General features: G+C 38.6%; 1 protein-coding gene across 4 annotated transcripts in view; it reads right to left on the minus strand.

Annotated features, from left to right (window-relative positions):
* Rngtt (RNA guanylyltransferase and 5'-phosphatase) overlaps nt 1-27033 on the minus strand; it is a 186412-nt gene that overhangs the window by 119024 nt on the left and 40355 nt on the right. For all 4 annotated transcript variants that reach the window (XM_040740422.1, XM_005080835.4, XM_040740421.1 and 1 more), the window contains 4 exons: nt 25795-25930; nt 16937-17008; nt 11977-12141; nt 6617-6685 (listed from right to left, as the gene is read on the minus strand). In XM_040740422.1, coding sequence (XP_040596356.1) covers nt 6617-6685; nt 11977-12141; nt 16937-17008; nt 25795-25930 — 442 coding nt within the window. The remainder of the gene's footprint in view (nt 1-6616; nt 6686-11976; nt 12142-16936; nt 17009-25794; nt 25931-27033) is intronic.

Consider the following 27033-nt stretch of genomic DNA (forward strand, 5'->3'; position numbering starts at 1 on the left):
TGACGAAGAAGCTAAAATTATACAAAAGAAAAAAGAAAGCATCTTCAACAAATGGTGATGGCATAACTGGATGCTAGCATGTAGGAGACTGCAGATAGATCCATGTCTATGGACAGCCTTTATTAGCTCAAATCCCCACCCTGATTACTGTCACATAAAATCTGCTTGCTTTTCTGCCATTTTGCTCTTCTCTTTGGTCCCCAAAAGATGGCTTTGGCAGCTTGACCCCAATAAATCTTTCTTTCTGCCTAGTTCAGTAATTTCTCTGTTATCACTTATACCTACACTATCACTTTTATTTTTAGTTAAAAGGGATAAAACGTATAGAATATCTTTAGATAAAAAAATGTTTGACAAAGAAGTTGGTGGTACGCCACAGAAGCAAGCAATGACTTTAAAGTTGGGCAAGCCACAAATGGTAACGCAGCTCCCGACTACAAAAGACAAGAAACGGATTTTTCCTGACATTCAGCCAGGCAGTGCACAGTCCTGCCAACATGCCAATTCAACCCATGAGAATGGTTTAGATTTCCAGAACTACAAGAGACGTCAAGCAGGTACCTAACTATAGGCTTCACTCTAGTACTAGTGTTCATGGTACTGGAAGGTCCTCTGCACAGTACCAGAGGAGAAAGGTAAACATCAACCCAGCTACAAACCCTGTGATCTACAATGGTGACCTGCCTACAAGATACACTGGGGCAATAGTGGCATATATGTTGTGGGAATGACCAACAGTTACCTGACTGGATTTCAGACACACTCCCTGAGAAGGAACACATGCCTGATACTGCTCAGGTGCCCAAGAACCTGATACTGGATAGGCCTTAGGCCTAGGAGAGATGCAAATGCTCTGCAAAAGGAGCATAGCAATAAAATTATTCCTAATGACATTTTTGTAAGGATTCAGGCATTATGCTGGCCTGCCCCTGTCCTGGCAGAATGCACTCAGGCAGTACCCTGGTCAGCCCAGGGTTCCATGAGTGCCAGTCTGCATGTAGGAGCAAAGGACCCCTTTAAAAGAAAGACCTCAGCCTACTTACGCTCTCCCCCTGCTTCTCTCTTCCAGCTCTTTCCACCCTTTCTTTCCTGCTCTCTTTCCTGCTGTTCCCCTGAGGCAGACTGGACTTTTCCTGTCTCCCTCCTCCCTTCTGTCCTCTCTCTGTCTGTGTCTCTTTACCTCTTTTCTCTTTCCTTCCCTCTTCCTCCCCTTTCTAATAAAACTTCTCATGTATGTTCCATCTGCCTGGCAGGTTTGTCTTTCCGCCTTGATCACCCTTGCCTGCCATGGAATCTACTAAGGTCCCCCAGCAAAGGTCCCCTCAAGCTTTATCATAACAATTCTGCTATAGCCACAGGTAAGTTTCTCACTCAGCCATCATCAAACAAGTTTCCTTTTGCAGTAGACAGAAACTAACACAGAGACCCCACAACTGGGCAATGTGGAAAGAGTAAGAGATTTTGGAACACTCAGTCAGAAATGGGATATCTTCGTTAAGCTCCTCCCCTACAGGTTGAGGGAGTTATGCAGAAGAGGGGATGAAAAGACTGTAAGCCAGAGGGGATGGATGGCTCCAAGCAAACAGTGGTCTCCAGACACATTTATATATGATGCACATATAAACTTTCAGAAACTGCAATTTATACCCACTTCCCAAGAAAAAAGTAGTTTTCTCCAAGGGAGTCTCCCTGGGTACATTAACAACACTTCTAGATGGTAAACACAAAACAGACTCAATAGTGTTTTTGTAGACTTTTTGTCTCAATGCTTTGTTTGGGCAAGTCTTATTAGATTTTTGCTTGCATATTATTCTGATTTAGTGCTTTTGTGAAGTTTTCTGTTGTGTTTCATGTGTGAGTTTCTGGTGTTTTGCTTATTTGTTTTGTTTGCCTGTTTATTTTCTTTTTTCTCAATATGTGTTTTTACCTGTTTATTTTCTGTAGGGTGGGTACAGAGGTGGGGAGGATCTAAGAGAAGTTGAGGAAGAAAAAACGCATCAGAATACACTGTATGGAAAAATTAAAGAATAAAAAGAATGCTAATTAGAAATGAGAGTAACTTTGTTTAACTGGGGGGAAGCAAAATTGTGTTTTCCCCTACATACCTGCACTGACTCTAACTATGCCCCTTCCCTACATCCAGATGTCTTGACTAACTCCCTGGATAGTCCAGACTCAACCCAGACCCTGGCAGTTCTTTTTCTTCCCCTCCAACAAGCCCTCTAGACTCATTTGTTTTGAGCCAAAGGATCAGAGTGAGAAACACCTGCTCCCATTTATGGATGTTTCCCTTTTTGACCAGTGACCTGTTCAACTGGAAGTCCTAGACGCTCCCTTTCTGAGTAACTATAGATACTTAGCTCTCTCAAGACTATTCGCTATACCCACCAGGCCACCTGGGATGATTGCCAAGTTACCAGCTACCTTGATCACATGAGAAGAAAGGGACTGCATAAACTAGAAGCTAAGAAAAAGGTCCTGGATCAAAGAGAGGGATATCTGGCTGATAACACTTACTGCATGGATCCTAACACTAACCAAGGTAAGGGGACACTATACACCTACTGCTAAACTTTCCTTGCTGAGCTCCAAGCAGCAGCATGGAAGACCACAAACCTATCAAAGGTTAAGTGAAGTCATACACTCAACTGACCCAAAAGCACTGGAGAATGGTTGGGAATTCAACATTGCCTTTGCCATCCAGTTGGCCACAGGTATTAGGAAAGAAATTACAAAAGTTAGAGGGATTTGAAGATATGACTAGGACCTGGTTGTTGGCGGTAGCTCAAAGATGTTTAACAACAGAAAACCACTTGAGAGCCAAAAGTATAAGAGATAATAGGGTCATAATGGCAGATCTAAGAGAAAACCCAAATAAGCCTGCTCAGCTCAACAGGTGAAAAGCAGACCAGGAGACATATAGGCCACCATTAGAGAAAGACCAATGTGCCTACAGCAAGGAGAAAGGACACTGGGAAAAAAATGAATGCCCTAACTGGGGGAGGGGAGGTAGGTACACAAGTACCATACTTAGAAAAGTAACAAAGTGAAAGAGCCCAGGTTCCTATGTTTTAAGGCCCCCGGAAGCCTAAAGTAATACTTAAAGTTGGAGGCAAAGTAACTGACTTTTTAGTAGACACCAGGTTGGCATATTTGGTCCTTAAGAAGCCCCTACTTGACTAATTGCCAACTGACTGATCAAAACATTGCAGTCCAAGGGGTAACAAGGAAAAACAGCCTATTACCCCTGGACCATTATCCATTCTATCTACTTAGTAAAAGGGACTCAACCCACTTGTTCTTGGTCATGCCTAATTGCCCCTACCGGTTGCTGGGATGAAATCTTTTACATAAATTTCTCTGATGATGAGAATCTGTTAGACTTTTCCATCAAAATACTGCCGTCTTGTCCTCTATCAGGAGTATCTCAATCAAAAGATACAATTGGACTATCTCTCAGATTTACAACAAAGATTCCCGGGGGTATGGGCAACCATACCCCTGGGACTAGCTAAACAACAACTTCTTAAAACTGTTCAACTAACCAGTCCAGCTACCCCGTCTAGATTAAACAATACCCAATGGCCCTAGGGGGAAAAAAGGAAAGTAGTCTGTATTTCCTAGCTTAGAGAGACCGGCATCCTGATGCCCTCCCAGTCAGCCTGAAATATCTCTCTTCTACCTGTGAAGAAACCTAGGATCTCTGATTATAGACCCATCCAAGATCAGAGGAAGAAAATAAGAGGGTTGACACCATCCACCCAGTCCCAAGCCCATAAAACCTCATGAGTCTAATTCCTTCAGAGAAACTGATATACACAATCTTGGACATGAATAATGCATTTTTTTCAGCCTCCCAATGTCAGAGGTGAGTCAACCTATCTTTCTTTTGGAATGGACAGACTGTGATGGCTCACCTGTCTAAGAGCTGTCACAGTGAAAGAAGCAAATAAGCTAATTCTGAGTCAGGATCTTATACTCACAGCATTCCACATGGTTGAGACCTTCTTATTATGAACACCAAACCACTGGCTGTCAAATGCCTGTGTGACCCAGGCACTACTCCTGAACCACCCTCAAGTACAGTTTGAGAAACCCATCATCATCAATCCTGCTACCTGCTTGCCTGAAGACAACTGGCAAGTACTCACCCATGACTGTCTTGAGGTGACCATGGTGGCCCAAGGGATCCTCCTCCAGACCTAACAGACCAACAGACAGTCCAAAAAGATGCCTATGCAGTGCTTTAAACAGCAGGGAGCATCTTCATTAAAGAGAACCAAGTACCAGAGCTACCAGATGTGAATGCTTGGAACTAAACTCTGATCCTCTGGAAAAGCAACAAGCATTCTTAATCACTGAGTCATTTGCTAGTCCTAGACCACTGTTGAGTAAAATGTCATTATGCATTGATGATTGTGTTTCAATCAGTCAATATGGGTCTCTTTTCAATCCGTTTCCCCAAGTGAGGCTTTTTCCTACAATATAATTTTATAAGGTCAGAAAAACAAGACTAGAATTGAAAGACAATACACCTAAAAAAAAAAGCTACTGAATTATAACTTCATAAAGCAATATAGACTTAATCTAAAACTATCACAAAGGTCAGGGACAAGTAACAAAAGGAAGATGCTGAGCCACAATGAACTTCAGTCATCAGTGAAAATTTGAAGCCCTGTCATTCATCCCTAGTGACCCCCTTTTGATCTTGCTACACCTGGGAGTTCTTTTATAATCACCCTGCTTTGGTGGATCAGGGGAGGGGGAAGACAACTGCATATCCCTAGTAAATATAAGTAATACCTAACTAGAATGTGAAATGCATTGACATTATAAAGGTAGCAATACTACCAGACATGGTGACATCATGCATGCAATCCCATCAATTGAGAGGGGGAGGCAGGAAGTTTAGGAGTTACTTCAAGGCTGGTTTTAACAGCATGGTAAGTTGAGGCCAGATTTTAGTACAAGAACCTGTCTTTACAAAAGAGAAAGGAAGGAAAGGGAAGGAGAAGAGGGAATGGCATAATCTCACCATAGACAGAAAAAAACATTAATGTATTAAAGTTACCACTTTGAAAAGAACTAACGTCAGTCTAGAAGACTGGAAGAAAAGAAATAAAAATACACCTGTACTAGTAGGACTAATTGACAAATACGAGGCCACCCTGAGCTATAAGATCCTGCTTCAAATATCCAACATGGCAGTACATCAAGGGGCAAAGACACAGTTTATTACCCAAACAGAACTCATAAATGCTTAGAAACCAGCCTAACTGAACTTAAAGGAACAGAAGCCCAATAAGATGATGATTTACTATTATACTGATTTTCTGCAAAACAAAGTCAAAGTTATTCCCACAAAAAAGAAACTCTTAAAAAAAGACAAATATTTCTGAAATTTCTGAAAATATTTCTGAGACAGCTTACTCTACTTCATCCTCCTTCAACCTCAGAAGGTTAAGATTTTTCCTCCTCTAACAAGGGAGTCTGGAAAATACAGCATATCCAAATGTTCACTAAAAGTTTTATTATATATTTAAGGTACATATAATCTAATATTATATACCTGGTTTCAAAATTGCTAGTTCCTTTTTTTTTTTTTTTTGCTCCATCCAGTTGCCTAATTTGATGCCTTTATAACAACTTCTCAGTAGTTCAAACCCTAATTTCTAAAGACAGAGTGAATGAAAACAAAATGTAGCAAATGGGAGGGTGTTCCAACACGGAGTGTAACTTCTGTTGAATGAGCAGTTCTTGAAAATTCAAAGAAATGTCAATACATGTTAAAGCACAAGTTGCTCGATGCCAGCCCAAGTACTTGTATCTCTAGTCATTTCCTGAAATGTCAATTCCATGACACATTTTGAAAAATATGGCTGTATAAAGAACTTGTTATCAAGAGGCGGCCAAAATGGAAATTTACTGGCAGTTATGAATTAGTGAGTAGAGAACAAGAGCATTGCCTAACATTGTCTACTGTGACTAGACAGTACAGCACCAAAGAACTATCAGACCCAACACATCAGTGCTGATGAGGCTGGGGAAGCTTGCAGTAAATAGAGTACACCACAGCTTACTCCATGTGTGATCTGACCAGCAACATAGGAAAGGTCCACATGGAAGAAGGACTCAAAACAGTAACTTTTCTTCATTTTCTTCTTCGATAAACCTTTGAGTTTTCCTCAACTACAGCAAATGGAAGGTTTTGAGACACTAATACTTACATGATATATAACAAGCCTCAGGAGGAAATACATATTTGTTTAATGTTATTGGCAGATTTCTAACAAAGAAAGATAAATTAATATTCATTTTATATGAATTATAAAAAAGCAGTGAAAAACTAATTTCCATTTAAATTAATGATGACAAGGTAGAGAAGTAGCTTAGAGGGAGCACTGACTGCTCTTCCAGAGGTCTTGAGTTCAATTTCTAGCAACTACATGGTGGCTCATAGCCACCTAAGATGAGATCTGATGCCCTTTTCTGGTGTGCAGGCAGACATGCAGACAGAGTATTGGATATACAATAAGATAAATAAAAACTTATAAAAACAAAATTAATGATGAAAATATTCCTGTGCCCACGCACACATGCAAACACATGAACTTACTCCAATAGGCTGAAAAATAAGTCCATCCATCTCATGGCTGACTTCTTTGGCAAAATTTCCTTCCAGGAGCTATAAAATAAAAATAAATTCTTTAGAAATATAATGATGATTCAAAAATTATTTTAGCTTCTTGCTAAGACTTATAAAATTCTCTGCAATGTGTAAGAACTGAGAAACAGGGGAAAGGTAGAAACACTGAGATCCAGGTTAAACGCTGAGATTTTGGGCCCTAATTTGTGACTTCATCTTAGCTGGCATCTCATTTTCCAACATCCATAACTCTCTAATGTGAAGGCAGTTTACATTAGAGTTTAAAAATGCCTGTTTCTTTTAATGCTAATAAAAGTCTTTTGTTATACTCAGGGACAGGAAATCTAAGGAGGATTAAGAGGATACAGAGTGGCTTAAGAGTTTAAGTTCCAGGGTTAGTTCCCTTTGCTGTTGGTCTTGGGGTTTTGGGCCAGGAGCCCCTCAAGCTTCCATGGCTCCTGAATCACACTTCTGAGATTACAGGAGTACTCTAGCACACCCAGATGAGTTTTAATTCAGAAAGATGGAAACAGTTCTAGAGAGAGGCAGCTGGTAATAGCTGTCCAATAACGAAAATATACTCACTGCTACTGGACTAAATAGTTAATAATAAATAATATGAAGATGGCAAATTTTACTAGACTGTTCTCAAAATTTCCCTCTGGTTTTTGTTTGTTTTGTTTTGTTTCTCCTCCATCAGCAAGTGGAAGAGTTGGCAAACTGAGATTCTCAGAGCCATTATTATGCAGTGTAGCCAAATTTTAGAACTATGAAAATTCATATATTTCTCTTTAATTCTCTCACAGGTTTAAGTGACACAGATGAGGAGGATATTTCACCTAAGTAAATTTTACTATGTGTTAAAAATCTTTGACTTATTAAAAAAAAAAACCTCTGAAGTACCATGTGTCAAATATCTACTTAACATTCATTCTAGACATTAAAAAAAATCTCACAATTTCTAAGTAGGCATGACATATTCATGTGAGAGGAAAAATGAAATTCATTTTCATAATATTAGCAGTAGGTAGGCAGACACATTGACTGATTTGACTTAGCCGAAATAGTTATAAATTAATGATCAGAAAAGGTTAAAACAAGACAAAAGCAAAATATGCAACTTTGCTAAATCCTATAGCATACTATGGAAAGCTGTCCAATGTTCAGAACCTAAATAATGAACTTCTAAGAAATTATGAATAAAAGAAATCAAAACAAACATTTTAAAGCATTTAGAAACGAGTAAGAACAAAACCATGGTAGAATGTTTGACAAATCACACTCAAGAGAAAAATTGGGGCACTAAATATCTACTTTAGAAAGAGTAAAAGGAAGCGTTATGTAACAGCTTTTGTTTTTGTTTTTGAGATTAAAAACATGCCAGTCTTCAGGAAGTTCCTTAACTAGGAAGGTAAGCAACTCAAAACAGCTTCAGGAAGTCTCCCTGCCACAGTAAGCTCCTCCTTCCCCCAAACAGAATTAAGGTAAGCTGCAAAGAAGACTCTTAAGACCAGACCATCTGCCTGGAAGAAGCAGAAGCCAGCCAAGCTGTCTAGAAGAAGTTTAAACTGAGTCACTTGCAAAGTACACTCCCCAGAAAGCGAGAGAGATAAACTTCAAACTGGAGAAGATAGGTCAAACCAAACAGCAAGAGGATGTGTTCACGAAGGATGAGAGTCAGGCAATCTCAACAGAAAGTGTTGGGGTGAATGAGGAGCTGAAAGACAAACACTTATTTCTGACATTACATTCCTAAATGTCTCTAAGGTTTTTTTCTCTCATCTATATTTTAAGTCAAATCTATCCATGAGTTATCATGGTACCCTAATGTAAAACATAATGAACTTTAATTTCCTGGATGATCAACAGCCAAGTAAGGACTGGTGATGTGGCTCAATGGACCAAGCTAAGATGGATCCCAGAACTCTTTTTATTTTTAAGTGCATTTCCTTTTTATGTATTTAATTTAGAAACAATCTTATTTTACATATCAATCCCAGTTCCCGCTCCCTTGCATCCTCCCATGCCCCTCACCAACCCCCCCAGCTCCACCCCTCATCCACACCCCAGGGAGGGTGAGGTCTTTCAGGGGGGATCATCAAAGTCTGTCACATCTGTCTAGACCCTCCTCCATGTATATAGGCTGGGGAATGAGCTCCCAAAGTCTATTTGCACACTAGGGATAAATACTAGTTCCACTGTCAGAGGCCCCATAGACTGCCCAAGTCTCCTAAGTGACACCCACATTCAGAAGGCTTGTTTCGGTCCAATGCTGGTTCCCCAGCTTTACAACTCGGTCCCTGTGCTTCCACTTGGTCAGGTCAGCTGTTTCTGTAGGTTTCTCCAGCCTGGTCTTGACCCCTCTGCTTATCTCTCCTCCCTCTCTACACTGTATTCCAGTTGTTCAGATCAGTGCTTAGCTGTGGGTGTCTGCTTCTGCTTCCATCCGCTACTGGATGAAGGCTCTAGGATGGTATATGAGGTAGTCATCAATCTCATTATCAGGGAAGGGAATTTAAGGTAGCCTTTCCAGTATTGCTTAGATTCTTTGCTGGGATCATCCTTGTGGATCTCTGGACATTTCCCTGGTGCCTTAAACCCTTAGTAGAGGGAGCCATTATATATTAATAGTCTTCCCCTATCTCAGTCTTTCTGATCCCTCATGTTCTCCTCCCCCAACTCCTCTTCTTCCTACCCACCCCCCAATTTGCTCAGGAGCTCTTGCCCTTTTCCTCTTCTCCGGGGGACCATGTATGCCTCTCTTAAGGTCCTCCTTGTTTCCTAGCTTCTCTGGAGGTGTGTGTGGGTTTTAGGCTGAGGAAATCCAGAGAATCATCAGGTCACACTTTGAAAACCTATACTCCACAAAACTGGAAAATTTAAAGGAAATGGACAATTTTCTGGATAAACATCACTTACCAAAATTAAAGCAAGGACCTACAAGCAATTTAAATAGACCTATACCCCCTTATGAAACAGAAGCAGTCATCAAAAGTCTCCCAAAAAAAAAAAAAAAAAAAAAAAAAAAAGCCCAGGGCCAGATGGTTTCAGTGCAGAATTCTACTAGAAATTCAAAGAAGAGCTAATACAAATACTGCTCAAAGTGTTGCACACAATAGAAGCAGAAGGGACATTGCCAAACAATTACCTTGGTACCCAAACCACACAAAGACACAACTAAGAAGAACTACAGACCAATTTCCCTCATGAACATTGATGCAAAAATACCCAATGAAATACTGGCAAATCAAATCCAAGACCACATCAGAAAAAGCATCCACCAGGATCACATAGGCTTCATCCCAGGGATGCAGGATGGTTCAACATATGAAAATCCATCAATGATTTCCAACATATAAACTAACTGAAAAAGAAAAACCACAATGATCATCTCACTAGATGCTGAAAAGCCTTTGACAAAATCCAACACCCCTTCATGATAAAGGTATTGGAGAGATCAGGGATAACAAGAAAACACCTAAACAAGATAAAAGCTATATATAACAAACCAACAGCCAACATCAAACTAAATGGAGAGAAACTCAAGGCGATTCCTCTAAAATCAGAAATAAGACAAGGTTGTCCACTCTCTCCATACCTCTTCAATATTGTACTTGAACTTCTTGCTAGAACAGTAAGACAACAAAAGGAGATCAAGGGGATAAAAATAGGAAAGGAAGAAGTAAAACTTTCACTATTTGCAGATGATATAATAGTTTACATAAGTGACTCAAAAAATACTACCAGGAGACTCCTACAACTGATAAACACCTTCAGCAAAGTGGCAGGATACAAGTTTAACTCAAAAAAAGCAGTAGCCCTACTAAATATAGACAATAAATGGGCTGGGATCCCAGAACTTTTATAAAAGCAGAACATGCCCCATGAAGTTGAACTGTGACCACTATAGGTACATCATGGCAAGCAAGTGCATAACATCCCCACACAAACACACACACTCACACATACACACTTCTCACACACAAGCATATCACACATCACACACAATTACCATACCTAGACCAGTATCACACATATGCATCACACATGTAACACACATGCACATACATATGCATCATACACACATACTATTATCTCTTGCTGGGCGGTGGTGGTGTACATTTTTAGTATCCCAGCACTCAGGAGGCAGAGGCAAGCAGATCCTTGTGAGTTCAAGACCAGCCTCGTCTACAAATAGAGTTTCAGGAGAGCAAGGGCTGATATACACACGAAAAAGAATCATCTCTACTTCCACACTGTTTCCAGCAGAATTCTAAATACATTAAAAACTAAAAGGAACTGTTACTTTTCTGACTCAATTCAAAAACGAGTAGCGATATTTCAATTAAACTTTGCTATATGCTTTTTTCTCAATATAGTTTTGTATTTAAATTAGAAACATGCTTGCTTCACATGTTGATCCCAGCTCCCTCTCCCCAGCCCTCCTCCCTTGCCCCTCTACCAGCCCTCTCTAATCCTCACATCATTCACTGGGGGATCTCCAGAGTCTGTCACTTCATCTGGGGAAGGGCCTAGGCCCTCCCCCATGTGTCCAGGCCGAAAGAGGTTCCCTCCATATGGAATGTGCTCCCAAAGTTCATTCATACCCCATGGTAAACACTGATCTACTACCCAAGGCCCCAGAGATTGCCAAGGCCTCCTCACTGACACCACATTCAGGGGGTCTGGATCAGTCCCAGGTTGGCCTCTCAGCCATCAGTCTGGGGTCCAAGAGCTTCCCTTTGTCAGGTCTGCATGATGAGCCAAGGGTCAAGACCTTGCTTTTGCTATATGCTGTTAAAATTTTGTCACCCAGATTTAATCTATTTAAATAATTCCTTTTTTAAATTAGCTTTCAAACTGGAAATGTAACTAGAATTAGAGAACTCCCTACTGGTTACAGTTGTGAAAGTTAGTTGTAACTATGTATATGAATCTAAACATTGAACAGCTCGTCACACCTTCACTGTCTTGGCTGTATTAGATTAAACATGAAGAAGCTGCTAATAGAGCTAAGCTAAGTCCTCCCTTCCTCCTCTTCTTCCTCTTCCCCTCCTTTCTTTTTCCTTGTCTTTCTTTTTTTCTCTGCTCTTCTTCCTGGGTTCATTCTAAATGACTCAGAGTAAGCCACAACGTTTTTTTCTTTACTGAAATATGGGCCAATGATCATTAATCACAAACTAGTCTAAGAAACAGGGAAGTACCACGGTGTTATGTCCACACTGAGAACACTGCTGAAGACAAGACCTGAGCTTCACCTCTCACAAGCTGAGCAACAAAACTTGAATTACCAACTAAAAACAATATATGTATGTGTATATATACTTTACCTTCCTTGAAATACTGATGTCAAAAAATTGTTTGGGTCTGACACTAAATGGTTCCTGTGTTTTGTCAATGAGCCCAGTCTTCATTTTTTCATGCCGTGGACTTATGATTTCACGTTCAATACACTGCAGGCGAATATTAAAATCACAATCTCCAACTGGTTGTGCCTGAATGAAAGAACATTTTTTTTTACTTGAACACTAACGATTACATTATCAGCATAACTGCCAAGGTTGCAATACTATATACAGTACTATACATTATACAAATAGCAATCTTTGAAGATGTCCAGTGAACAGCACATTCCCATCCCAATAGCAATAGTTTTTTTATTGTAATTACATACAGCAATAAGAGAAAATGGCATACATCTATTATAAGATGACTCAAATTTCAAATGTGAATTAACATATTAATTTAACTATTATATTAACTACACTAGTAAAACTAAAACCCAAATTTAGTAAAGTATAAACACTCAAAATAAATATCATAATCACCTACTGTGATCAGATCTCATAGCATCAGTAAAAAGACACTTACTATACAGATATATCCTCAATCTGAAAACTAATCTATGCTCATGTCCTATCCAGTCTCGTGTACATAAACCCTGGTTGATGGTAATTAACAACTCCTGAAAAACTGTGACACCATCACTACTTTCTTGTTCCTCTGATCCAATCTCTAATGCCCAACCTAATGTTGCAAAGAGCGGCAGCACATGCTTCAGGATGTCTTTCAGCTCTGGAAGGATGACAACTTTTATACTCAACTAAGAACATGGAGTGAAAACAAACTGAGCAGGAGCTAGGTACAATTTCTAAGATGTTCTCTACAAAAGGGCACAACTACTCATAAAAGATATCTACTGAGGAAAAGTTAATAAACAAGGATACGGTCTATTATGTAGGGCCCTGCCTATACAATCCCTACCACAGTGAAAAGCCTAAAATGATAGGCTTGCTTATTAGCCCTATTAATAATACTCAGATACCTGTAAAAGAAACAAGGCACAAACAAGTCTTTTTTTTTTTTAATGAATGATCTTAAGTAGTCTAAATTCTCTACTAAAATATGCATTACATGACCAAAACAAGAATAGGCAGAAGGCAGATCACCTTCACATCCACAAGGCCTGCAGCACAGGAAGCACTGGGCAGCCAGATGTAGAAGCACTGAGAGCAGATGGCAAGACGCACTCAAAGCACTGCATTGAGCTCCTTTACTTCTAAACACTGCCCACACTGGCAATGGAGTTCTTTCAGAGGAGTAAAAACACTACCCTCCCACCATAACCATACCTGAAGCTCTTAAGTGATTCCTTATTACACTAAGATCTAAGTTCAAACGCCTCAGTCAAGTCATCAGCCACTCTTGTCACCAATTATGACACTCCTCCCCAAGTATGGCCCCAAGCATCTAATGTTCCTGACTCCACTCTTCAAGACGCAACAGCCAGGAAAGGATGAAGTGCTCCATCCCTCCAGCTCCACTCTACCTCTTACATACTTTCTTGTCTACTCAGAGCACTGCATGCTGTTTCTGTTTCTTTACTTTTTGTTGTTGTTTTTTTTTAAGACAGGGTCTCACTGTGTAGCTCTGGCATACTTCTTTACTTTTTTATTCATATCTATAAACAGTCTACAAGTTAATTTTGATATTAAATCCAATCTAAACACATATCCTGACACATATAAATGATATATGCCATTAACATTAACAACTTGCATGAAGGTACAACTGTATAATACAAAGCAAACCAAATAGAATAGATGCAGTAAAATAATTTTCCTCTGTTGCACTCAAATTCCAATGAATTGTATGGAAATGGCATGAAGGGAACAAGTCAGAAATTAGTTTTATTTATCTCTTTATATTCAGTAACTACAGAACCTAGCATATACAAGATGATCAATTAAATTTGTTCTGAGGGAAATAATAAACAAAAGAACATAAAAGATTTTAATTAAGACTTTGGCTTTTTAACCACAATAATTTGAGCCAAATTAATTCACTAGGATTAAAAATCACCCAGACTCAGGTATCTGGGGGTTAGCAATATAAATAAAGACTAATAATGCAGTGAAAGTTCTACAGTGGTTAAATAATAAAGCATATAATGCTTTCCATTATAAATACATTCTAACAAGAGATCTGTATAAAATAGGTGACCTTAAATCATGAGGTACAGTAATAGGTATACAATTAATATTACTAAATGAGCAATTATAAACTTTAGGAGGGAAGTATAACTAACCCATTTATAGACTTAAATGTGGATGGATTTCTTAAACAAGACCCAATGTACTTTTTGAGAAGGCTTTCTAATCCAAGACATCAAAACATCACTTGTTTCCATCCATTGCCACACACACACCAAAGATTCATATTCAAAAGACATAATCCAACACATTTAGAAGAAGATGAACAACCAAACAGAAAACCTAAGTGAAAGAACTAAGATGATTTCAGTTCTTTCACAGACAAGCACACATACATTAAACACGCACATGCCCCTCTAAGTACATCCAAATGTGAGAATTGTCCTAAAGAAACATACGCATGCATACAAGGGAAAACTTGAGGGCAAACAGCAGAAATCCTGCTGCAAATCAAAACAAAGGATCAATTCTATTATAAAGCACAATGCCTAGCAAAAATTCAAGGGAATGGGTTAACTGTACACACACTAACCAATAAGTCTCAAGAACACAATGGAAAAATAAAAATAAAAAAAATCAGAGTATATAACACTAGAAACCTTGCAAAAGTATGCTATATGCATCCAGAATACACATAAAGGTGGATAAATGTTTTTAAAAAAACATCTTGGGAGCAATAAACATTAAATTCATAGCTGAGAGGGGTATCCTGGAAAGAGCACTAAGAATAGGATAAGCAGTGCATACGAGTTTGCTCTTGGATTTATAACTTATAAGAAAAAGTATAGGTCTGGGGAGATGACTCAATAGATAAAATGCATACTGTCAAATTATGGTCCCCAGCACCCAAATGAAAAAGCAAGGTAAGGCACTGCACAGCCTGTGACCCTGACACTGGAGGAAGAAAATCCCAGGGCTCTCTGGCAGCCTGCCTAGCCAAAACAAGGCACCCTAGTAAGAGACTCTGTCTCAAAAACTAAGGTGGGGAAAAACAAAAGACACCTGACAACATCCTCTGGCCTCCACACTGGCATGCACAGGCAAGCAAAGGAGCACAAAAACATGAACAAACACAAAAAAATACAGAAAAAATATTACGATTTAACAAATCTGGAACCAGGGAAATGGTTAGGCAGTAAAAGTACCTGATAACAAGCCTGATAACCTGAATTTACCCTCTGGTCCCAGTAGTGGAAGCAGAGAGCCAACTCCTGACAAGTTGTCCTTGAGCCTCTACACATAAAGTAGAGCATGCACTCACATACACATAAAATAAATGAATAAATGTTAACATTCATATTGTTCTGTACATGTCTGCATGATTTAATTTTTCTCTTTTTTTCCAAGTATTTGAAGCTATTCGCTCAAAGAAAGTTTGTAGGCCAAGAAAAACTAACTGTGGTGGTTTGAATAATCCCTTCCATAGGCTCATATATTTGAATCTTAGTCATCAGGGAGTGCAACTGTTGGAAAAGGATTACAAGACGTGGGCTTGTTAGAAACATGCCACTGGGGATGAGCCCAGAATCTGTCTGTCTCTCCCCCTCTGTGTGTGTGTATCTCCCTACTTCTCACTCCCTACCCACTATTTTTCGCTCTCTCTCCCTCTATCTGCTCCCCAGACCATGATGACAATAGACTAACCCTCTGAAGCTGTAAACAAGCCCCCAATTAAATGCTTTCCTTTTTAAGAGTTGCCTTACCATAGTGTCTCTTCACAGCAATATCACATATTAAAGTGCATCTCAAAATCAGAGTTAAAAGAAGACAGTACTGCCGGGTGGTGGTCGCGCACACCTTTAATCCCAGCACTCGGGAGGCAGAGGCAGGCAGATGTCTGTGAGTTCAAGGCCGGGCTGAACCGATAGCCTCCAAAACAATACAGAGAAACCCTGTCTCGTGAAAACCAAAAAACTAAAAAAAAATAAGAAACATCAGTTGCTGATAGGCAGTAAGAGTCACCCATTTTGCAAAGTACTAGTTTCAAAAACTATAAATAATAAAAAAACAGCAACAACAAATGGCTGGAAACTTGAAATGGCGCAGCAGTAAAAAGCACTTGTTGCTCTTGTAGAGAGAGGACCCAGGATTAGTTCTCAGCGCCCATTTACAGAGAATCTGATGCCCTCTTCTGGCCTCCATGAGCACTGGAAACAAGTGGAGCTCATTCACTCAGGCAAAACACTTATGCACAGAAAATAAAAATGAATAAATCTTTAAAAGAAAGAACAAAATAAAAAGCTGATGTTTTCTTACTTAGTACTTAAGTTTGAATTTTAGTTTTAAATATAGAAATTCAGCCAAAACTTTCAATTAAATGCATTGAAAACATGCAGGAAAAAATGTCCATTAGTAACTGGTATTAATGTAATCCTAAATTTTAACATTGCAGTTTATTAAAGTATAATATATTCCCCATAAAGTTAGCTTTTTAAATACTTCCATACATCTTCAAATCTTACATTCCTTATTTCCAAAATTATAAAATATTCTCAGCATGGTTTAATTTAAATGACTATTATTTTCAATTTTTCAAGACAGGATATCATGAGGATGTCATCAAACTCCTGATCCTCCTTCCCCCCGCCCCAGACTATGTCACCTTATCTGACTTTAAATACTTTTCGTTTATCAAAAACATTTCTAATTTTACTACTGGACATGTATCTCAATGGTAGATCACTTACCCAGCATATATGAATCCCCCTAGAACCACAAAAAAGTATTAATATATATAAACATACATATTATCTCAGTGACAATTCTAAAGATTTAATAAATTATAAGAGGTACTTACATTGAATTTAATTATGTCATATATCAAATATCTTGGAACAGCCTGTCCATTTACTTTGTCAATAATCATTTCCTTGAAAGAAACAGATTAATTTTTACTTTAATAGCAATTTCTTTAATTGAATTAGAATATATACACACAGAAAAAGACTATAAATCTTCAATATATGCCTTGATGAGATTTCAAGAGGAGCACACTTGTACTCACATCAATTCAGTCTAAGTTTTCAACATGTCAAAAATCTTAACTATGTATTTATACTATATGTTGAAATAATCTCTGATGTTACCTCCTTGTGTTTTGGGTTGAGAATGTGTAGATTTGTTTGGAGGCAGGTTCTTGTTACGTAGCCCTAGACAGTCTACAGCTCAAAAGGTAGCCAAGGCTAGTTTGGAACTCTCATAAATCCTCCTGCCTCAGCCTTCAAAGTGCTAAATTATAGACTTGCACCATCACAACAAGTTATATGTTTTTTTGTAGTTGAATGGCTACAACAATTCTGCTTTATGTTTGGATTACTAGCAAGAATAATAAGAGTAAATAACAAAGTTTGAAATTCAACATTTTGATAAATATGTTTAATCACTACTGTTTAAAATTTTGTTATATGCTAATTACTTTAGTCTTATAGACTGAACTTTTAAATTTTCAACCTAAGAGCACTTTAAATCCACCACACTCATTAAAAAAAATCTAAAGAAATACTGTATGAGGCATAATGGACCACATGTAATCCTAGCATTTCGGAGCAGAGGCAGCAGAATGAGGTTCAAAGTCAGTACTATGATTACAGCTGTGTGCCACCATGCCCTAGTTACACAGTGAGTTGGATGGAATCAGGCAGGGTCTTGTTCATGATACACAAGTATTCTACCAACTGAGCTACAGCCCCAGTCTCATATTTGTTATTTTAACCTGTTAACTGAAATGTGGTTACTTAAACATATGCATCCGAATACCTGATGTAATAACAAGGTGGTACCAAGATTTCAGTTAATGGTTCTTTTCAAAAACTGTGACTAAAAAAGTGAATTTTTAAGTTAGATAGCAGACAAAGAATTCCCCTTACAAATTATCTGATAAAATGAGAAGAAACAAAAGCTTTCCTTAAACAGTAGTTTAAAAAGCCAAAAGGAAACTGTATTATCAACAAGCAGTGTAATAAACAAATGAGCAAGTGTTTTTTGTCTATTTGTTTAATGGCTGCCTACAATACACAACACTCTGATAATAGGACAGGAAAACAAATCAAGCTAAACTGGACTGGAAGCTTCCTGCCTGCTGGCTAACCTGCAGAGCTCTAGAAGGTACTATTCAAGTGGCTGAGGGGAAAATTATTACTAACAGTCTTATTCAGCTATGGACCTCATGTGCAACACTACAGACAGGCCAGGCAAAATGTGCACTGGGAACCGAGAAGAATATGGTTTCAATAATGTGAATCGCACCTACATTAAAAACTACTCTGGTCCTAAATAAAGATCACTGTACAGTGGAGTAGGGTGGGGCTGAAAGTCAGAGGTGATGAGCTAATTACAACGAAGCCTATCTTCTAAACACAGCTACACCTCCAGATTCAGAGTGGTTGCAACAACACACAGAAGACCTGTACAAACACAAACCAGACCAAATTCCAGCATGGAAAGGGAGTCAGCAAAAAAACCCCACTCTTAACTATGGAGCTATTGGATATCAGATGCTAGGAGAGAAAGAAACAGTTTTCTCTAAGAGTATAGCCCCTGGTAAGTGACAACACTCTAGTGGAAGACCACACATTCAAGAATAATAAAAATAACTTAATGGTTTAAAAAAGACAAAGTTGGATAGAGAAGGGAAACAGATCTGGGAATAATTGGGGGAAGAGGATAATTATGATCAAAACACCTTGTATGAGATTATCAAGGAACTAAAAAAAATTGAGAAAACACCCTCTGGTCCACCAAAGGAATCTTAAAATCAAGCTCTGATAAACAAACAGTTACAATTTCAAATATATGGACTGGGTTACAGAATATACTTTTCAAAACTTGAAGGACTACACTATTAGGTATGATAGTATATGCTTGTAATGCTACAAATTCACAAAGAAAAAGAAAAAATAGTAAAATTAATAGGAATAAGAAAAGATGGCTATTCCTTTCCAACAAGGTAAAACTTAAAATATCTGACATTCAATCACATTACCTAGCATGCAACACAAACGAAATCAAACAAACTCAAAGCTGGCAGAGGCATTAAGTTAGTAGATCAGAACATCAAGTCAACTTCAGTCATACATAGCTGCTTTGGCTAATTAAGATCAGAAAGATAATTAGAAACAAAGAAGACAAAGAATCAGAGAGCTTCAACAGGAAAACCGCACAAAAATATGGTTAGAATTAATAGCAACTTGGTGGGAAAAAAAAAACCTCACTAATTGAAAATATAGAAAGAGATGGATACGGGATACATGCCTTTAATCCCAGCACCTGGGAGGCAGAGGCAGGCAGCTCTCTCCTGAGTTTGATGGATGAGGGCAGAAAAATACATGAAGAGAAACTCTCTGAAATAAAACATCTTTTAAGGAAAGCATTAGTGACTCTCCAAAGGAGGAGGGCAGGAACAACAATGAACATGTCTACACTTGAAATGAGAATTAAAAATTTACAAATAAAAGAAGCTCACTGAGTCCCAAGTGCAGGAAGCCTGAAGAAACCCCACCCAGCATATCAGTTTCATGCCCCTCAAGGACTCCTTAAAAGCACTAGAGAGATGGCTCTACTGTACTATTCTAGCAACACCCATGTAAGCCAAAGTCCAACTCTAGATCCAGGGAATCAGACAGCCTCTTCTGGATTCTGAGGGTACTTGACTCATGCACACATGTACGCACGCACGCACACGCACACGCGCACACGCACACGCACACACACACACACACACCATCTTTAAGAAAAAATGCTTCTTAGAAATTGAGCTATTGTCTTTTGGACTGACTGTTGCAGTGCAAAAATCAGAGTGTGAATTTTCAAGATACCCCTATCCCCCAACAGGATGACCTTCCTATTTTCTGTGTTTTCCTGTCAAGGTCCCAAGGCATCAACCCTTCTGCCTATTCATCCACATTTTCTACACCTGAACCATGAATTAGACATAACTCTAAGTCATAAAGAGCATGCAGCCACTCCCTTCCAAATCCTTAGGATCCCAGAAAGGTGGACTAGCTAGATATAATTAATGAGAGACACTGAAGAGAAGAAATGGCTATCATTAGAATGGCAGGTAACTTTTTATTCAAGCCAAGACAGCTTGAAGTGAACAACACACTGTAATAGTCAGTACATACCTGTACTATCCCAGTCCAAATAAGACATATAGCAAAAGTCTAAGAAAAGGAAAAACTATTTTATTTCATAAACAAAAGGAAGTTTTGATGGTGAGGCACACACTCCTAAGCGAATCCTGAAAGATAAAGTTACAAGATATTTCATAGAAGGATAGTAGATAAGCTAAATGACATAAGAAGGACATGAAAATGACTTTTGAATCAACTTTCCAAAGGCCAGTGTAGATGAAATGTACAGATCACAAAGATGAGCAGCAGACACAGCTATGCCACAGTTAAAAAGAACATTAGACTGAGTAGTCTGGCTTAAACTGTAAGCTTGGTCATGATCAAAAGTATAGTATGTTCTGCAGGATCCCTACTACTACTGCTTATTAAACAGTCATGTTGTCAAACTATCTTTTAAGTACTCATAATTACATCCACAGATCACTTCTGCATTCATTCTGCCCTCATCAGAGACATTTCTTATTGCAATGGGCAGTGGTTAATGCAGAGACTTACAACTGGTCAAAGTGCCAAGAATAAGTCAAGTATCTGGCCCTAGACGGAACATCTACATCATAGTGTCAAAGAAGCAAGGGATGTCATGGAACAAAAATGTTGTAAGAGTCAGAAAATAAGGAGATACAAAACAAAATCATGCCTCTGGAAATGGTATAGTCAATTCCATTCATGAACTCATTGCAACTGTAGTAAGTTGCTCGAAAACTGCACAACAAGTCATCATGGATGAGGTAGGGTCTATGAAGCCCCATCCATTCCTTGAGAGTCTACTGGCAGCTAATGGTTGCTTGAGAAGAGGTTGTATCATTTTCTTCAGTGGGTACAGCCACTGGTTAAGTTGCCCAGTCTCCAGAAAGTAACATCCCAGACATGTTCATGCAAGCATCTGTAATTATACTCAACAGATCATACACAAAGGAAGGGACTTGTTGGGAAGAAAGGTTTCAGCAAGATGAAGGAGGGATAAACAAGGAGAATGAGTTAAAATGGCAAAATTAAATTATATACACATATGAAACATTCAAATAATAAAATTCCACAGAGTAGTTCTGTGGCTTGAAGAGGAAAGATACAGCACCCTACACTAACATCTATTAAATTCCCACTGTGTACATGTCAGCTACACATGCTATATGACACAGATACACAAAAATGAACAAAAGGGAGCACATCAAAATTTTTCTATAATTTATAGGCTTCATAAATTCAACAAGAGTGCCTGTGAAATGGCTTAGTGGGTAAAGTGCTTGCCACATAACCTGACCACTGAAGTCAAATCTACAGAACATATGCTAGAAGGAGAGCACTAATTCCTATGTACCATGGCATACACCAACAAACACAGTAACAATGAATAAAATAAATTCCCAAAACATTCTTTTACTTTAAAAAATGTTTAAAAAAATTCTTGCAATGTTGAGAGCACAAAGGTCCTTGTGCTCACAGACCACTAGGGAAAGAAGGAAAGTTGCACATGCAGGGTTGTCTTGTCAAAAAAAAAAAAAGTTTTTCCACCCAAAAGGCTGGGGATAGAGGTGATTAGTTGACCTGTGAGCTGCATTACCCTGAAGGGCCAGGCCATATCAAGTTCCCACAAAAGAACCATAGACACCTCATTGTCTAAATGACCCTTACACTATCTGTATAACCAAGGGCTGCCCCAAACTCCCCAACCAGGACCAGAAGTGGCTAATAGCCCAAACAACTTCTATGTTGCATGACTGAGACCATGCCAGATCTTCCCTAGGCCCTAAAGCTAATTAATACATGTCTCTAGAACACATCTTCTTGGAAGAAATGACATGAACTTTCAATTTAATTTCAATGTAATTATGTCTCCTTATGCACTGGGGATTGTATTATAACAGGATACTTCTTTCCAAATTGTACTATGCTTGTGCTTGCAATAAACCTCCTGGCATCAGACTCTAGAAGTTTGATCCAGCCTGGTTGACAAAGCTGGGATGAACTGAGTTTTGCTTCTTGCCTCTTCAAGAATTGTTTTGCTGCAAGCTGATGTTCACATTGCAATTATTAACTTTAATGTTTAAGGATGATATGCTTCCCTTTGTCTCAGTATTAAATTCATTAAATTTCACTCATTTATCTTGAGTAAATTCCTATTATGTTTCTAAACTTCTATTTGCCATATTTTGCAGGTAAAGGAATATATCCTAATAGGGCATAAAAGAGCAGCAATGTCCACATCCATTTTAAAAATCTGGGTTATCTTTGGATATGTCTGTCTTGTTAAAGGTGTCAGATCCCCTAGTACAGGAGTTACAGACAGTTGTGGGCTGCCACGTGGGTGCTGGGAAATGAACCCAGGTCCTCTGGTAGAGCAGGCAGTGCTCTTAAGCACTAAGGCATCTCTCCAATGCCTGGATTTGGAATTTAAAACACAATTTGCAGATGAAAATGTAAAATAAATAGCAAAATACATAGGACTTTAACTTAAATGGTAAAAAACAGATATGACAACCATAATTCTGGCCCAAGTAAATTGACAGCATAGACAGCATAGGTATTAAGAACTTCACAAGGAAAGCAGTTAGTTAAAGAAAAGGGCTCCAAGGGGAACTCATGGATCTCCATGAGAAGAGGAAATAGATTTTGTGGGTGGACTAGGAGCAGGTAAGGATGGAAACAGGAGGGATAGGGGAGCTGGAATTAAAGGGTATTTGGTGGACAGTGTGGAAACCTGGCAGTGATAACTTCCTAGAATCTAGTGAGGATTCCCAGAAATGGAGGATACAGAACCCGAACTGCCCATCTTTTGTAATCAGGTAAGACTTCCAATGGTGAGACTGGATTGCATTTGGCCAAAGGTATCTCATGAAGATCCCTAAACAGCCCAGGCTGAGGTTAGGACAGAGGGTTGTTCTCCAAAAACTGACAGTGGGGTCCCACTGCTGAGAAAAAGATCCACACAGCTCATTGAACAAAGAGAGCTTTGAGCTGAAGCCTGCATGGAGCCTTCACTCCTACATTCTAGTCTCTTTGGTGCAGGAAGGTACTCTGTAGGCTACTGAAAGAGAAACATGGATACCAACCCAGACACAAAACCTCTGACCTACAATCTGTCCTACTTGCAAGATGTGCCGGGGCAATGACACAGAATTTGTGGGAGTGGCCAACCAATGTCTGGTTTACTTGAGATCTATGCCAGGAGAGGGAGCCCATGCCTAACACTGCCTCCACGGTCAGGAGACTGAATAGCGTCGTGCAGTCATCAGAGAAACTTCCTCCAGCAGCAGATGGGAGGGAGTACAGAAAACTACAGCCAGACATGTGGAGACAGTCTAAATTGGAGGTCTCTATGGGGTCCCTCTCCTGGGGAAGAACAGATTGTAGGAGTCAGAGGGGATGGAGGATACCAGGAGAACACAGAGCTCTGAATCAACTAAGTATGACTCATGGGCGCACAGAGACTAAAGCAAGCAGAGGCCTGCACAGTTCTGCACCATGTCCTCTGCATCTATGTATGGCTGTTAGCTCAGGGTTTTTTAGGACTTCCAACAGGGTGAGTGGGTGTGCCTATGACTCTTGTGCCTGTTCCTGAGACTCTTTTCTCCTACTGCATCGCCTTGTTTGGCCTTGATGCTTTTGCCTTATTGTATCTTGTTTTGTTCTGTTTGGCTGTAGTCTCTTGGAGGCCTGTTCTTTTCTGAAAAGGAAATAGGGTAGGGAGGGCACAAGCCCTGGGAGAGAGGGAAGTTGGGAAAAGTGGAAAGAGGGGAAACTTCAGTCAATTTTAATCCTATGATCTGCCATCAAATTTGGAATGACTGAAGATTCAGTACTTAAGAGTAGACTGTTCTTTCAGAAGCCCCCAAGTCCAATTCCCAGCATTCAACATGTTAGCTCACAATCACCTGTAACTCCAGTCCCAGGGAATCTAAAAACAGTTTGGAAATCCAAAATAATGCTATTTGTACATACAGGTACACAATCCAGACATTTATACAAAATAATAAGTCCAAAACAAATTGCAAGTAGAAAATTACTTTAAAAACCACACGTAGCATTTAGTTCTTCATGCAAATGAAGAAAACAAGAAATGATCTACAAGTGCACAGGCTTGATCAGAGCACTCCTTTTCTCAGTCAAGCTAAAGGCTCTGTGATACTCAAACTCTGAGATTAAATTAGGCCCCTAGCTTTCCTGAAGCTTCTAATAAACTCTGTTTAAGAATCTATACTCTAGCTGGGCAGTGATGATGTATGACTTTAATCCCAGCACTCCAGAGGCAGAAGCAGGCAGATCGCTGAGTTTCGTGACAGCCAGGGCTGTTACACAGAGAAGCCCTAGGGTGTGAAGGGGAGCTATGGTGATATACATGCACAATCCCACCACCTGCAGGAACACAGGTGAATTCAAGACCAGCCTAGACTACTAGACTACAGAAAAAAGGAAAAAAATCAGCTCTCAAAGTTGATGTTACTGATACAAATGTGCTGTGTTTTCCACACTGACTACATTGCATAGAGCAAAGTCCACAGTTACAGCCATCAAAATTGCAACCTAAGTATATCCAACATTAAAAGTTTCAGTGATTTTTTTTAAATTAGCTTTTTCTTTTCCTTTGATTGTGACTTGATTTCCTTTTGATTTTTTTTTTTAAGAGACAATCTTACTATGAAGCCAGGCTGGCCTAGAACCTAATATAAAACTCAGGTTGGCCTTAAATTTATATATTTGCATTGATATACAGCTTTCCAAGTGATGAGATTAAAAGAATGTGCCAGCTTTTTACCAGACTTTTTGTTGTATTCTGAATTATTTTAATTTTTATTTAAAATATCTTTTTAAGGGTGTAGGGGTGGAGAGGTCCCTTGGTCCTGCCTCAGCAAGATAATGGGAAAGACTTAGTAGACTTCCTAGGGCTGACCTTACCCTCTCTGAGGAGCAGATTGGGGATGGGGGGAGCAGGAGGAGAGAAAGGAGGGGGAACTGGACTTGGAATATAAAAAATAAATTAATAAAGAAATTTTGATGAAAAAAAATTTTTTCCTAAGAACTGAGTAGGGAAAAGCTATTCACAGGGAAGAAAGTGAAAAGTCATTTTATAATTACAAAAATAAGTAACAACTACTTTTCAATAGTAAAAACAAAGATATGATTTTATTCCCTTATGATTAATAACCTATTTATTTAACTCATTTTCCATATCATGAACCATGTTCTCTACTAAAGAAAACATCTGAAAACTGCTGTTTAGACTCAAGCACAAATATTTGAGGTTTGTTTGTTTGTTTGTTTTTTGAGACAGGATCGCATTATGTTAGTCCTTGATGGCCTTGAATTTGCTGTTATTCTTCTGCTTCTGCCACCCCAGTGCTGGAATTATACAAGGGCACTACCATTCTCATCTAGATTCATCTTTAAAAAGGAATGTATTCACTGTACATACAGATAAAAAATAAAATTCAACATTCAAATAAGAATTGTATTTGATTCTAAATTAGACATACTAACAATAACTGTACTACTTAATTTAAAAAATGCATATAAATAAACTACTTACTCCATCCAAAAGGGTATTTGATAAATGCATTCGAAGATCTTTACGAAATGGAAATTCCAGATTTGAAACATGAAACACTGAATTATCTCTGTCAATCATAAAAACTTCATTTGTGCCATCAATCAACATCATGTAACTGTAATAAAACATTAAAAGGTAGTATTAACATATGGTATCAAGAACAGGGTCATTAGAACAGCTGAACTTGTTTTCCCTAGACTGACAACATTTTCATAGAACGATTACTACAGCCCCTCTCTTGATCATGCAAATTTAATTTGTCTTGTTTTACTTTCTATAGGAAACATATAAATAAGGAAATCTAATTTTTGTGAAGATAATGTAATATCAGGAGTGTATATATGATGTATAAGAAGAAATATTTCTAATTTTTATAGATGTTTATATCAAAGAATTTCAAAGTTTACCAACACAAATATATATATTATATATATATTTATAAATTAGATATTACCTTTTCCATAACAAAGGTAAAAAAACATTGAACTCAAATTATTCAATGTTCTTTTCCACCATATCAATTGCACAAGTATTTCTTCTCTTTGAATGAATATGGTGATATGCAAAATATCAGAATATTAGAATCCTTCTCATTCATAACTACAAAATTAAAATATTCTAAACACAGTTACAATTTTTCATTGGCCTTTATCTCCAATCAATATATGGGGAAATTTATATGCTTAATAAAGTAATCATTCGGGCTGGAGAGATGGCTCAGAGGTTAAGAGCACTGACTGCTCTTCCAGAGGTCATGAGTTCAATTTCCAGCAACCACATGGTGGCTCACAACCATCTGTAATGAGATCTAGTGCCCTCTTCTGATGTGTACATGGAGGCAGGGTGTTGTATTCATAATAAATAAATTTAAAAAAAAAATAAAGTAATCATTCTTCATAAGTCAAGTTAAATATATGGTGCCTGCAGGTCAAGAACGGAGCTCCAATCCAGGCATGGAGCCATGCTTATAATCCCATGATTCAGCCATTGGGAGACAGAGACAGGCAGATCCCTGAGTCTGAGGCCAGTCTGGCCTACAGAGCAAATTCTAGGAGAGCCAGGATAAACAGTAAGACCCTGTCTTGGAAGGAGGAAAAAAGTGAAACCTGTGTCTCTTTAAAAAAAAAAAAAAAAAAAAAAAGGTGGGGAGCTGGGGAAACAACTCATTCAGTAAAATGCTTGCTGTGCAAGCATGAATACTTGAATGGTAACAGCCAC

This window comes from Mesocricetus auratus, unplaced genomic scaffold, assembly GCF_017639785.1.
Source record: "Mesocricetus auratus isolate SY011 unplaced genomic scaffold, BCM_Maur_2.0 Super-Scaffold_6730, whole genome shotgun sequence".
Classification (NCBI taxonomy): Eukaryota; Metazoa; Chordata; class Mammalia; order Rodentia; family Cricetidae; genus Mesocricetus; species Mesocricetus auratus.